Source organism: Puma concolor, chromosome C2, assembly GCF_028749965.1.
Source record: "Puma concolor isolate L17-30 chromosome C2, mPumCon1.1.hap2, whole genome shotgun sequence".
Lineage (NCBI taxonomy): Eukaryota > Metazoa > Chordata > Mammalia > Carnivora > Felidae > Puma > Puma concolor.
Window position 1 is genome coordinate 50,856,391 of NC_141675.1, and position 13,147 is coordinate 50,869,537.

General features: G+C 42.3%; 1 protein-coding gene across 5 annotated transcripts in view; it reads left to right on the forward strand.

Moving 5' to 3' along the window:
• The window catches only part of KCNAB1 (potassium voltage-gated channel subfamily A regulatory beta subunit 1), a 415,847-nt gene that overhangs the window by 394,227 nt on the left and 8,473 nt on the right, over positions 1-13,147 (forward strand). For all 5 annotated transcript variants that reach the window (XM_025912884.2, XM_025912881.2, XM_025912882.2 and 2 more), the window contains 3 exons: positions 602-722; positions 2,077-2,171; positions 9,684-9,804. In XM_025912884.2, coding sequence (XP_025768669.2) covers positions 602-722; positions 2,077-2,171; positions 9,684-9,804 — 337 coding nt within the window. The remainder of the gene's footprint in view (positions 1-601; positions 723-2,076; positions 2,172-9,683; positions 9,805-13,147) is intronic.

The window sequence follows — 13,147 nt, forward strand, 5'->3', positions numbered from 1 at the left end:
ACAATGTGTAAATTGCAAGACCTTTCGCAAACGTTCTTAACAATCACCCTGGCACTAGAATGCTATGATCAATTCTGTCGTTACAGAGATGGATATGGGGCCGGATCTCATCAGGTCAGAATACAACAGTGAAGGTGCAGGTCTCTAACAAGAATCATAGTCTGTCATGTTCTTCAGTGGCAAGAGGATACAATGGATTCCCCAGCTAGTGACATACATGAACAAAATAGTCTGGCTTCCTTTTTAAAAACTATGTTAAATGACTATAATGTTTATAACATGCTAATCTTTATATGTTAGTGTGAGTTATTTCTTTAGGAACTTAAATTATGGGTTTTATCATGGACTATTACGATTCACACTTTGACTTATTTGCCCTGGACTTTACTCGGTCCAGACCCTCCCAAAGAATAAGGATTTCTTGCATTTGATATTGCTCTTAGTGAGATTGATGGCCATAACATCGCTTATTATTTGGCATCCTACATGTTTCTTGGTTTCTACTGATTTCACTAAAACGAAGTTTGCTCATGCATACGAATCACAGGGCAGCCTTATTTCTCATCAGTATCAATTCAGCTGCAATCTTATTTCTCCCCAGGAAGCCTATTCTGTAGCAAGGCAGTTCAATATGATCCCACCGGTCTGTGAACAAGCTGAGTATCATCTTTTTCAGAGAGAGAAAGTGGAGGTTCAGCTACCAGAGCTCTACCATAAAATAGGTAATCTTCACAATCAAATTTACTGATTATTTTTAACAATAGAAGTATCAGTGATCTGGAAAAAAAGTATTACTGAAATGCTTTCCTTAATGTTCCTAATTAACATAGAGATTGTAAGAACTCTCCATTTCAGAGACTGTAAAGACATCGGAAGTCCCTAAAGGGTGGTCTATAGGGTATTACTGATGAAATCCAATCAGTTGTAAATTGTGACTGGCGTATAAGCTGTACTCTGTAGGTGTTCCAAAAACTGCGTATAGAAAGAAGGGCAGAAACAAGGAATGAACTCATTTTTTCGTAGGGTGCTTCTCTAGTCAAGGCAGGCATCTTTGAGTAGATTATAACTGCCTTTCCAAAAAAAAAAAAAAAAAAAAAATTATGGATATATACATCTAAATCTTCAACTCCGTGCCTGTTAGAAGTTAGACACGGGGAGTTCTAGAATACCTGACAAGCCTAGCACTGCGTATCTATGAAGGTAGATGTCATAATTTCAAAGAAAGAAATATATATGCAACATATACATAAGAATTTTGGATTATCAGAAAAATATGAATAAGCCGTGTCCAGACTTATTTATGAAAACACCGTTCAGAGATAACTTTCTTCCTAAAAAATAGAGGTTCCTAAACTATAGAGCAGGAAAAGTACTGGCTGAGGGGAAAAAAAAGAATACAAAATTCAACAGCAATAACAGTTACAATTGCTGGCACTTGCTGTGTGTCCAACATGCAGCAGGCACGGGGCTTCTATGTACCAGGCACTATTCGCGCAGAGTGGACCAGAGAAGCACTGAAGCATCCTCCTGTGCAAGTCATAGTGCTTGTCTCTGAGTATAAAAAGAGACGTCAATTTTGGACATCAGGAAATTATGAATGAACCACAGTTTCAGGCTTGTTTGGCCTGAAGACAAGGCCTGCTCCCTACAACTGACAGGATGTGTTCAACTGGTTTATAAAAATGAAGCACGACCGGGGCGCCTGGGTGGCCCAGTCAGTTAAGCGTCCCACTTCGGCTCAGGCCATGATCTCATGGTGCATGGGTTTGAGCCCCGCACTGGACTCTGTACTGAGAGCTCAGAGCCCGGAGCCTGGTTCAGATTGTGCCTCCCTCACTCTCTCCCCCTCCCCTGCTCAGGCCCTGTTCCTCTCTCTCTCCCTCTCAAAAATAAATAAACATTAAAAGAAATTTTAAAATGAAGCACAACTTGTAAATAACTAAAATGTAATGGAAAGAAGTATACTGACTTATCTGACTAGCTGTTTTCCTATAACTACCCAAGTCCTGTTTAAGTACTCCCACACTTTTGGTCTCAGTTTGCACAAGCACCATATTCAGTTTCCTTCTTCTGCAGGAGTTGGAGCAATGACGTGGTCTCCACTTGCCTGTGGAATCATCTCAGGAAAATACGGAAATGGAGTGCCTGAAAGTTCTAGGGCTTCGCTGAAGGTACTTTCCTCCACTTCTAGAAAGAGAGTCTGGGGATGGGAGAGAGGGAAGAAGGCTGAACACAGCAGCTCGGCAGCAGCCTGTGGCTTCCTGGCTCAGGCATAGCGCGGCCTCGGCCGGCCGGGCCACTGTCTTTAGGCAGGCTCTCCTGAGCCCCGGGGAGGCCTCTGCTCCTGGCTGGACGTCAGTCAGGCGTTCAGAATCTGTCAGCACAGAAAATTCTCTGGGGACGAGGAGGAAATGCCCAATGACCTGGTTGCACTTACGGGGGATCAAATCCCTAGCTGTTATTCTTAGGTTAAAGAAGGCATTTCATTCCTGCTTTGAAACTGATGAAATGTAAAATCCCTTTTCTTTATAAGAGGATCTATTTTTACTTTATTTGACCAAACAGTTGGGCCTGACCAATTGTAGCTGAGTATGGCCTGAGGTTGGTTGATGTTGTTTACTGTGTGGGGTGGGGGGTGAGGGGGGGGGCAGGTTAAGGAGGGAGACTTTGGGAAGCCAATGCATAGCCAAGCAAGGATCTGACACTCAGGCTCAAGGCTGGTATTTTCACAGGGTCAACTGGCCACTGAGTCTTACAGTTTAAATTCTTCTCTGAAGCATAAAGGTATTCAACATCAGTGACATAAAATTACCTCCATTCAGAATATCTGGATGATTAATTCATTGTAGAGTACTCCATGCATCCCTCATTATTATTATTATCATTAACATGTCTGTTTTTAAAAACTTGAGACAATGTATAATAACATTAGAATCACAAATGGTAATGTCAATGGAGAGAGAATAAAGACATTTTTAAAACTGACACACCAAAGGCCCCTAAGAGAAAGCAGAAGTCTGACACTGCCTCTTGCCTCCAAAGTTAGCAGGGGAACAGCTCAAGTCAGGCTCAAACCACCAACCCTGTAATCAATTGTCTGGGACCACTATGTGCTTCGCTAATCAGAACAGTCTCAAGGTTCTGCGTCTCCCGCTCTCCTTTCTGCTTGTTACAGTTGACCTATTAGCTAGTTTGTTCTCTAAAATAATACACTATAAATATCTCCTAAAGCATGGTGACAGGGCTGTTCCTAGCTTAGCATTGTCACAAGATGTAATTATCCTAGAATATTAATTGTGGTCTTGCTTCTGAAAACTGCAGATTGTTCTGAACCAAGTTTAAATATATTAGCAAGGAAAGACTAAAAGCATCTTAGGGAAGGTATGAAACAAAAATGGTGAGGAATGAGTGAAGATGGAAGGGAAGCACTGAAAAGTGCGATTTTACTGAGCACCTACTATGTGCCACGCCCAGGGCTGTCTTTACTCATCTCCTTTTATCCGCACAAATGTGAATGGATACAGATGACTCTTGATCAGTAGTGGATAGGCATGTTGTCTTACATTCTTTCAGAGACGTTTTAAAACACTCAAAGTACTTCCACATATGCCATACAAGATGGTAAACCTTTTCAGATGTAGAAACTGAGCCAGCACAGAGGTCAGATAACAATCTAAGAGCACAAAGTCAGAGAGAGTTTATACTAGAACCCGGGTCTCTTGGCTCTCGGTTTATCTCCCCCTGAGACATTTTTGTTTCCCTGCAAACCCAGGTTTTTAATGAAGGAAGAAGTAGCTACACTGTATTTGGAGTGTTGATTGGTTGACCTCCATCATTGTTTGGGAAAAGCTTACAAACAGCTAAAAAAAAAGAAAAACAAAAAACCCAACAAAAGAAGAAATTAAATAAATAAATAATAAAAAGAGAGACGAAGTACTTGAAGATGGCTAAGTCCAAAAGCAACTCAGAAAACTATTTCTATTGTTGACGTTGATAAAGCCAACATCTATTGAAACATCCTTAACAATAAATGTGAAAGGCTTTCAACAGGTGAAAGGCATCTATCTGATCCCAAAGAAGCTTCTTTAGAGCTCCAGACTCTCAAGGCTTCCTAAATCATTAGCCTGAGTGTTTTCCGTAGTGCTATATGTGCGCTTAGAAAGGCCACTTGAATAGAGTAACTGAAGCAAAAAAAATTAAAAATAAAGAAAATAAAGATAGAGCACTAGGCAAGTAGATAAGTCAGTGAGCAACTTTCACCTCCCCCCACCCCAAATAGAATGGCTGGCGTTTCACATCAGCTATTGTAAGTCATACCAATAAAATAGACACTGATATTTCTTGCCGTTGTAAGTACTGAACTTGTATTTGAAGGTAAATTAACACAGTGAGAACAAAACCTATCTAGGGGTCTTTTAGAAAGCAGTATTACCCAGGGGTTTTCTGGAGGCTGCATCTGGCCCAATGCTCTAACAATGACTTCTAGATCTTTTGTCATCAGCTCTGTCTCCACTGCTGAGCTGTATACTCCTACTTCTTCACGTCTGTTAGACATCTCCCATGGGCATTAGTCATGCCTAGTGGAATCTATTGTCTCCCCTCACTCCCTCACCCCCGCCCCTAGAACCTGACCTTCCTTCGTAGTAGCAGTGCCTCCACCCTCCATCTGGCCGTCCCAGTCAGAAGCCAAGGGTTATGTCAGACTCTTCTCCCTCCCTTCTCTTGTCCAGTGGGGCACCCACTCCTCCAGGTCACATCCTGACTTTCTATGGCCCATTCCCTGCACAGCCCTTGTTCAGATTGTCATTTCTTACCTATTTTGCTGCAGTAACCTCCTATCTACACTCTCTGATTTTTTTTCCCCTTTTGCCAACTGCCCATCACGGTGACCAATTATCTTTCTAAAAGACTAATCTGGGGCGCCTGGGTGGCTCAGTCAGTTAAGCATCTGACTCTTGATTTCGATTCACATCATGATCTCGCGGTTTGCGAGTTTGAGCCCCACATTGCCCTATCAGTGCAGAGCCTGCTTGGGTTTCTGTCTCCCTCTCTCTCTGCCCCTCCTCCACTTGCTCTCTGTCTCTCACTGAAAGTAAATAAAAATTTAAAAAAGTAAAATAAAATAATAAAAGACTAATCTGACCATGTCATAGCTCTGCTTAAAATCTGTTACTCACTTCCCACTTATTGCTTATAGGACAAAACCCAAATTCAACAGAAAAGCATCCAAGGAAGTACCCTTGGGATCTAAGTTGTGCACACTCTTCTATTGTCTCTCCCTATATTGTATTACTATATTGTTCACCCAAAACACACTGTTCTCTGCTCCTAGAAATGCCCTCCTTTTCATTCTGCTGCAGAAGCCCTAATCTCTAAAGACAAAGCTTGGTATTCTTCACCTCTATGAAGCCTGTCCTCACTTTATAAAACTGAATCATTCGCATCTTCCTCTATTATCCCATTAACACTTCTTACAGAGTCAGAATTCTCCATTTGCAAGCCACAGAACTTAATTCAAACTAATTTAATCAAGGAAGGAGGACAGACAGACACTCACTGGGAAGAGCGGGATGGGGACAGTCTCAGTCTCAGGGTTGACTCCATCCATAAACTTGTACAGTGTCAGGACTCCCCATCTCCTCTATTTCTCTCTGCATGTGTGCATCATCTTCTACTGCAAATGGGTCCTCCCTATGAGGCCAGGAGCAGGAAAGCTGGTGTTTGCAGGTTTATATCTGTAAAGGTACGTAACATGAGAGAATAGCGATCTATCTTTTCTTTATGACTTCAGAGAAGACTGGCCAAGCCTGGGTCATGGGCCAACCTGTTAGACCAATGACAGCCCAAAGGGTAAAGTGCTACGACCGGCTCACATTATGCACCATTGTTAGGGGCATTTTCCCCAAGGAGGCAGTATAAGCATGGCTTCTGAGGCAGTCACGGAGGGAGACACCCCAACTACAAAACACTTCTCAAGTTACTGGACAGTGATTTGTGAATACCTCTGGGACGGACAGTGAAACTCCGGTAACGTCACAGAGTCTGGCACATGATAGGTACTCAATAAGTGTTTGTTGAATGAGTGCAATGAGCCATAAGGGAAGACCAACAAAGTCTGATCAGCAGACCAGGTATGTAGTTTTTAAATAGAAATTGTAAATAGAAATGAAAGGTACAATAAAATTTATGGGCAGCTCTTTCCTGTTGCTGGCGAAATGCCTTATAGAAAAATCATAAAGGTATATACCCCTCTGTCAAATGAAAATGGGAACATGCAAACTTAGGTGCGTCAAGATGGGGGAAAAGAGGCACTTCCAATACTCCAGGTGTTCACATTAAGAAACTGAGAGTATTGGGACGCCTGAGTGGCTCAGTCAGTTAACATCCGACTTCAGCTCAGGTCATGATCTCACAGCTCATGAGTCCAAGTCCTGCGTCAGGCTCTGTGCTGACAGCTCAGAGCCTAGAGCCTACTTTGGATTCTGTGTCTCCCCTCTCTCTGCCCCTCCCCCATTTGTGCTCTCTCCCTCTCTCAAACATGAAAAAAATTTTTTAAAGAAAGAAACTAAGGATAGTGCACATCACGGTGTAATTTCAAAAGGAAATTTTTTTAGCTTCAGCATTTTACCTAGAGATTTCAATCTTAATATCAAAGACTTTGCTGCTCTTTTGAGCCAGAGATTTTGAAGTTTTAATGACAACAGTCAGTGATCTTGGATGTTAATTATTCTAGACAAGGTCCAGAGATGACATGTGGCTGATTCTGTCCATGGCTTTACAGCTGCTGCCTTTCAATCCATTATTAACAAACAGCCAACTGGTGGCTTCAGGGCCAGTCCCACAGATTACTCCTACCCATCACCCCCCCCCCCCGGCCCCCCATCATTACCTGTAAAATGGTCACAGCATTGGGAGATGGCAAAGAAATGGGCTTTTGGAAAATTTAGAGAATTTTGTATAAAAGTAACAGCCCACTAATCTGCAAGAAAAGCTCTTTTTTTTCCCCCTTTGGCAAACAATCTACTCAGTGCTGGGCTGTGCTGAGTGCTGAGGATACGGGGAAGAAGGGTCAGTCTCCACCTTCAAAGGGTAACTTGGGGACTTGTTAGAGATGCGAAGGAGTGAATTATGAAACGGCGTGGAATCGATCCACAGGCATTGTGGAGTCACACAGGACTATCGGCAGAGTTGCACTGGAATGAGGAAGGGGTGTCTGTGCCTGATCTGAAACATTGGAGAGATCTGGTGTTACCCCGTGGAGCCCTGGTTGCTCAGATTCCTCCCTCACTGTACTATCGGCTGAGCCCCTCCTCTATGGCAAGCACTGTGTCAGGACTGCGGAGACTGCGATGAACAAAAAGCCCATCCTTGCCTCCCATTCAGTTAGGTCAACATATAACCACATCACTACGGCACTGGGGTAAGCAGTAGAATAGGGTTGGAAGAAAAAGCCTCAGCTTTTGATTCATAGATTGCTGCCTAGTCAACAAACTGGGTTTATTATTGCACACAACCACACCCACCACCAATCTTCTTAGAAAAAAACACTGGTTCGCTTCCATATTTATATTTTAATTAAGCCTCATCTCCTCCCTATGCTAACATTTTCCCACTTGTAAAGCAGTTAGAGCTCTTTATTTCCAAAAACACTTTTGTTTCTTTTAGTGTGAGGAAAGCAGTATAAATACTATGCGTCTAGTTTTTAAAAATCCTAGCCTGCTTGTGTTTTCCAATGATTAAAGCAACGAGATTTATAGTGTTTTGAGTGTAGGGAGAGAGTGACTCAATAAATGAATGTTTGATGTTTGCTACTTTTAGAAGTCTGCCTCTCGATTATTTTGTGTGTGCGGGTGTGTGCATGGGTGGAATCAATCCACACACACACACACACACATACACACACACTCACAAAACTTGTACCTCAATCCTGAGGGTACAAATGCATTCCACACGATAAAGATTTCAAAACTGGAGTTCCGTAAGTGATAAATAAAACAATCATTCCTTACGTGTGGCATATACTGAAACTCAAGAATGCTCCTAGTTATGATAAAAAAAAAAAAAAAAAAAAACAATCATTTGGCTATTGGTTTTCAACCTTTTTTTTCCCCTTTGAATGAACACTCAGAGATACTGGTCCCCTGAAAGATGTTATGAAACTAAAGCAAGGATTGGTAATGTCTTCCCATTGAGGACAGCAAAAGTAAGTTCAGGGGCTCTCTGACCCAGCACGCGGGTCTGGCCAGGGAAGCCCCTGGGCCCCAATGGTGGTGCCCGTCTCCTCACCACTGGCACCAGCTGTCCCCTCTGGAGAGCTGCTGCAGGCGGCCCTTCGTCCTGGAAGACGCTGAGGTTTCCCAGAGCTGAGACTGAGAGACCTCTTGGCCATCTCCCTAAGCAAACTCTCGAGTGAGGAGCCAGACCGTAAGCCTTTGACATCTAGGAAGCAAACAGAACTGGGGCAGCTTGCCCTTTCTCTTTTTTACATCTGCAAAATTATTCCAAAAATCATAATAAAACATAATGTGGTTACCCTTTTCTTTGGAAATACTGTCTTCCAGTGAGGAAAAAAATACTTCAAAAACAAAAGCAAGCAGTCTTATTGAAATCATGTGGGTGGCGTGTCTGTGACCATTATTGCCTTTGGGAAGGTAAAGGTCTGTTGTGGCAATTATTTCGCAAACACGGGCAGCGGAGAAAGTCCACATTGCCACACAGGGGGATGGTTGCTGTTATTTTCACTAAAACAGACTAACGCATTCTTACAAATATTCTTTACCTTTGGGTGTTGCTGCTTAGTGTTAGTTTTGTATAGAACAGTCTATTGTCCCTCATTTCTTAAGAGCAGAACCTTCTGGAAAGTAAGGCATTGAGAAGTTGTAAAAGATTTTTCTCCTATCGGGGAAATTAGCTCACTTTTACAGGCTACGGATCAGAGTCAATCTCTTCTCACAGGTTTTAAAGAACAGTTTCCCGTTTTGAGCCTCCTTACCTTTTTAAGTTTCAATCGCTATACAAAAGGTAATTCACATGTGGGATAGTCTTTATCCACTTAAAAATTTTAAAAATGTACTTGGTACCTATCAGTTATGCCTTGTCTGCTTCTAGGAAGATGAGAGAGCTCATAATAAAGCCCTGCTGTGAGAAGAGGAGACTGGGAGTAAATAGAAGGCAAGAGGCAGAAAGATAGTTATAACAGAATGTAAGATAATGGCTTTCTTTGCGCAGAAAGCTTGGCACCTGGCCTTCTTGACAAAAAGGAAACATAAGAGACCTTGGCGAAACGTCCATTTCTTTTCTACATTCTAAAATTGGGCTATTGCAATGAGAAACATCATTTCCTCCACTTAGCAGACTACGTATAATCGATTATATGTCAGGATTCTAACAACTTTTGTGCATGTTGATGGATTTGAATGGGGACTATTAGTCAAAAATCAATCTATGTTGAACCAGGAAACAAGGAGACCGTGGGGAACATTTCTTTGCCTAAAAGCACAGGCATCCTTGTCACCATGGTACAAGGTGACATGTTACTAACATGTTACGTAACACGACACTAACATGAAGGTTAGTGAAGACTCAGGAATTCATCATGAGGGCTCTCCTATTTTACGGACTTAATAATCTTTGCCTCCAGCCCTTACCAGACGTTAACCTTTAAACGCTCTTCGTCTCCCTAGTGCTACCAGTGGCTGAAGGAAAGAATTGTAAGTGAAGAGGGACGAAAACAGCAGAACAAACTAAAAGACCTCTCCCCAATTGCTGAGCGCCTCGGGTGCACACTACCTCAGCTGGCTGTCGGTAAGAAAACTACCCGGGAGGGGAAGCTCTTCTAGGTCACAGAAAATAGAGTTTTCACAACTCTGTCACGATAAAACATCTAGTGTAGGGGCAGACTGACGTCAGAAGCACAGACTCCTAGTTAATAGTATCTAAAATGAGGTTTTCAGAGTTCCCCAGAATTTTCTAGATGCTAAAAATACGTTATTTCCTTCCTCTGTCCCTTATAACACAGTTCAAAGGAGAACAAGTCAGTGAACACACACACACATCCTCACGGTGCCAGGGGTGAGCGCCCCTCAATTATGGAGGGATAGCCATGTCTCCTGGCTCAAATTTCCCTCCTTGCGGAAGCTGAGGCAGGGCCGGTGAGAGGCCAGAAGCAGGGCTGTGCCGGGGGCCCAAGGCTACTGCCACAGGGAAACGTGTTTGCCCTGAAACCTCCTGAGGGGCCATGAAGAAAAGTCCTCTTATTAACACTGTGGAGCCGATGAAAGGTCACGGTCACTCATACAGTTGAAAACCACATGTACCAGTGCTGTCCAATAGAAATATAATGTGAACCGCATTCTTAAAATGTTCTAGTGACCATACTAAAAAATTAAAAAGGAAACAGGCGAACTTAGTTTTAATAATGTATTTTATTTAACCCAATATAGCCAAAACATTATCTTAATATGTAATAAGAAAAAAAGTTGAGATAGTTTACATTTTTTCATACTACGTCTTCAAAATCCAGAGTGTATTTTATACCCACAGCACGTCTCGATTCAGGCCAAACACCCCTCATGTTGCCAACAGCTGCCACATGTGGCTTAGAGGCTAAGTATTAAAAAGACAAGACTGGAGACTTTCAGCTCCCTGCTCTACAGTAGCACTTTATACACACTGTTGTCTCCTTAATCATCAAAACACTCCCATGAGATGTATGCTATCACTAGCCCTACTTTACAGATGTTAACAGAGTATCTGCTGTCGTTATCTCCACTTTACAAAAGAAACTGACGGTAAAAAAAAAAAAACCAAAAAATCCACGGGGTAGTTATGAGAAAAGAATAAAATGGGTGTAGAGTCTAGAAAAAAAATCCTAAAGATTAAGAAATAGCAGGAATTGGGGCTAATCTGATAGTGAAATGAGATAAAAAGCTCAAGATAAGTTTTATGAAAATAAAATGACGTGATAGAATATTGGTTAGATGCATGATCTGTCTGTGGTTGCAAGGCAGGAAAAAAATGGCTGCCATCAGAGACAGAAAGGGGAGGTGGTTGGGGAGGAGGGGACTATCCTTTAACCTAAGTATATATACAGGCCTTGTTTTAATCTTTTCTTTCAAAAAACAAAAAAGCCAAAGAATGATATGATTGTTAGCATTCCTGTAACTTTAACAGGCACAGTAAAAAGTATTAGCTATTTGACCATGAGCAAGTTATTTAACCTATTAATTTTCTCATCTATAAAAGGGGTATAATAGATACCTTATCAATTTGTTGAGTAGAGCAAAATTATAGATATGAAGCAAAGAGTAGGTACCCAGGAAGTGGTAACAATGATGCTGTTTTTGCAAAGAATTAGACACCCTGGACCTAAAACTCTGTCCACTCCTAGCCTCGGCATGTGGTCAAAGTGACAGGCACAGAGAGAAACATCTATTCTTCAAATATGGTCGTAAATATGGTTTTAGGCAGTGACGTGACAGTGAGTACTGAATTTAGCTCTGAAAGAACACGGTCTTTCTAAAGAGGAAACCTTTACCAGATTTAGACTTTCACTAGATGTTAGATACACATGAAAGATGCTCTTTACAGTCTAAAACATGCTCTGATTCTCCCTTTCCTCCCTCTGTGCCCCTAGATGTCTTGCCTGTCATTTTTTTTCTTTCTTTATAAACAAGTAGTTTTGCTTTCAAGCACAGAACTCTCAAACCAAGAAGGGAAATGATTTCCAGGCATGTTACCTTTGATCTGCTAGAAGGGGTGTAGGGGGAAGGGAATCCTTTGGCAGGACACAAACTCCTTGAACCCGGCTGTGGGCTAGCTCCCGCAGCACACACCTGCACAGGAGCCAGCTTTCACACCCTGATCATAGGCATTCTGGATAGGACGGTTAAGGACACTTGGTTAGATGCTAATTATCTTGAATCATCTGTGTGTGTTACCTATCACACTGGTCAGCTCGGCCCAGTGGGTCCTCCTATGTCCTACAGCCCATGAGGAAAACTGGCTGTTGCTGGCATCAGGTAGTTTATGGGCAATAATCTTCCCAGTGCCCTGCTTTGACCTCAGAACTTCCACTAGGGCCAAAAGGAGTTCTCTAAGTGCAAAGCAGGAAACAATGCAGCCAAGGGAAAAAAAAAAAAAAAGAAAAAGTCCTGGATCTCTTGGCCTGTTGCCTTCATAGTTTTATTTTGTCCACGTGGAAAGATTTAGTGATTGCCTTAAAAGGCCTGAGCATGTTAACTGCTTAAGAGTATGTGTTGCAGGGCCTGAGCAGATGGGGACAGAAGAAATGCTTCCGGACAGCCACCCATCATTCACATCTGTGTTTATTCAAGAAACATGTAATAAGCACCTACTATGTACAGGTACTGGGCTGGGTGCTGAGCATCCCAGTGCAAATAACAAATATCTCACAGCCTGGTGGGCAAGAGAATAGATTAATACAGTGTTGTAATAAAATAATTGAGAGGGGCACAGAGGATCATGGAAGTCTTAAGTGCAGGGGCTAACCCCACCTGGGATTCAAAGGGAAGGACTCTGGGAGAGCAGTGAAGCATCTATGAAGAGTTTCAAATGATGAGTAGGTGTTAGTGAGGCACAGGGACATTCCAGGTCGAGGGCACACTTGAGCTGAGGGCTTGAGGGGCAGGAAAACAGCATGATGTTTGGGGATGGAAAGGATTTACAAACAGTTCAGTGCTACTGCACCCCGAATTTCAAGGCAGGGAATGAGAAGACCTGAAGCTGGAGAGATGGCGTTCTAGTAAGTTTGCCAGGGTGAGAAATGAGAGCTTCATCTCACAGGACAATGATTATATTGAAGAACTTCTGACCAGGCAAGTGACATGAGATTTACATCTGGAAACATTGCTGGTTGACGTGTGACAGATGTATGGGGGAAAAGGAGAGAAAATCCAGTCAAGAGGTGGGAAAAACAGTTGTGCAGGAGAGAGAATGTGAGGTCCTGAATAAGGACAGTAGGCAGTGGAACCAGAGCCGTGATTCTCAAAGTGTAGTCCTACATCCACATGATGGAATTCTGTTCAGCAATAAAAGAAATATTTATTAATACGTGCTAGAACATGGTGAACCTTATAAACATTATGTTAAGTGAAAGAAATCAGACTTAAAGATCCAGGTTATAGGA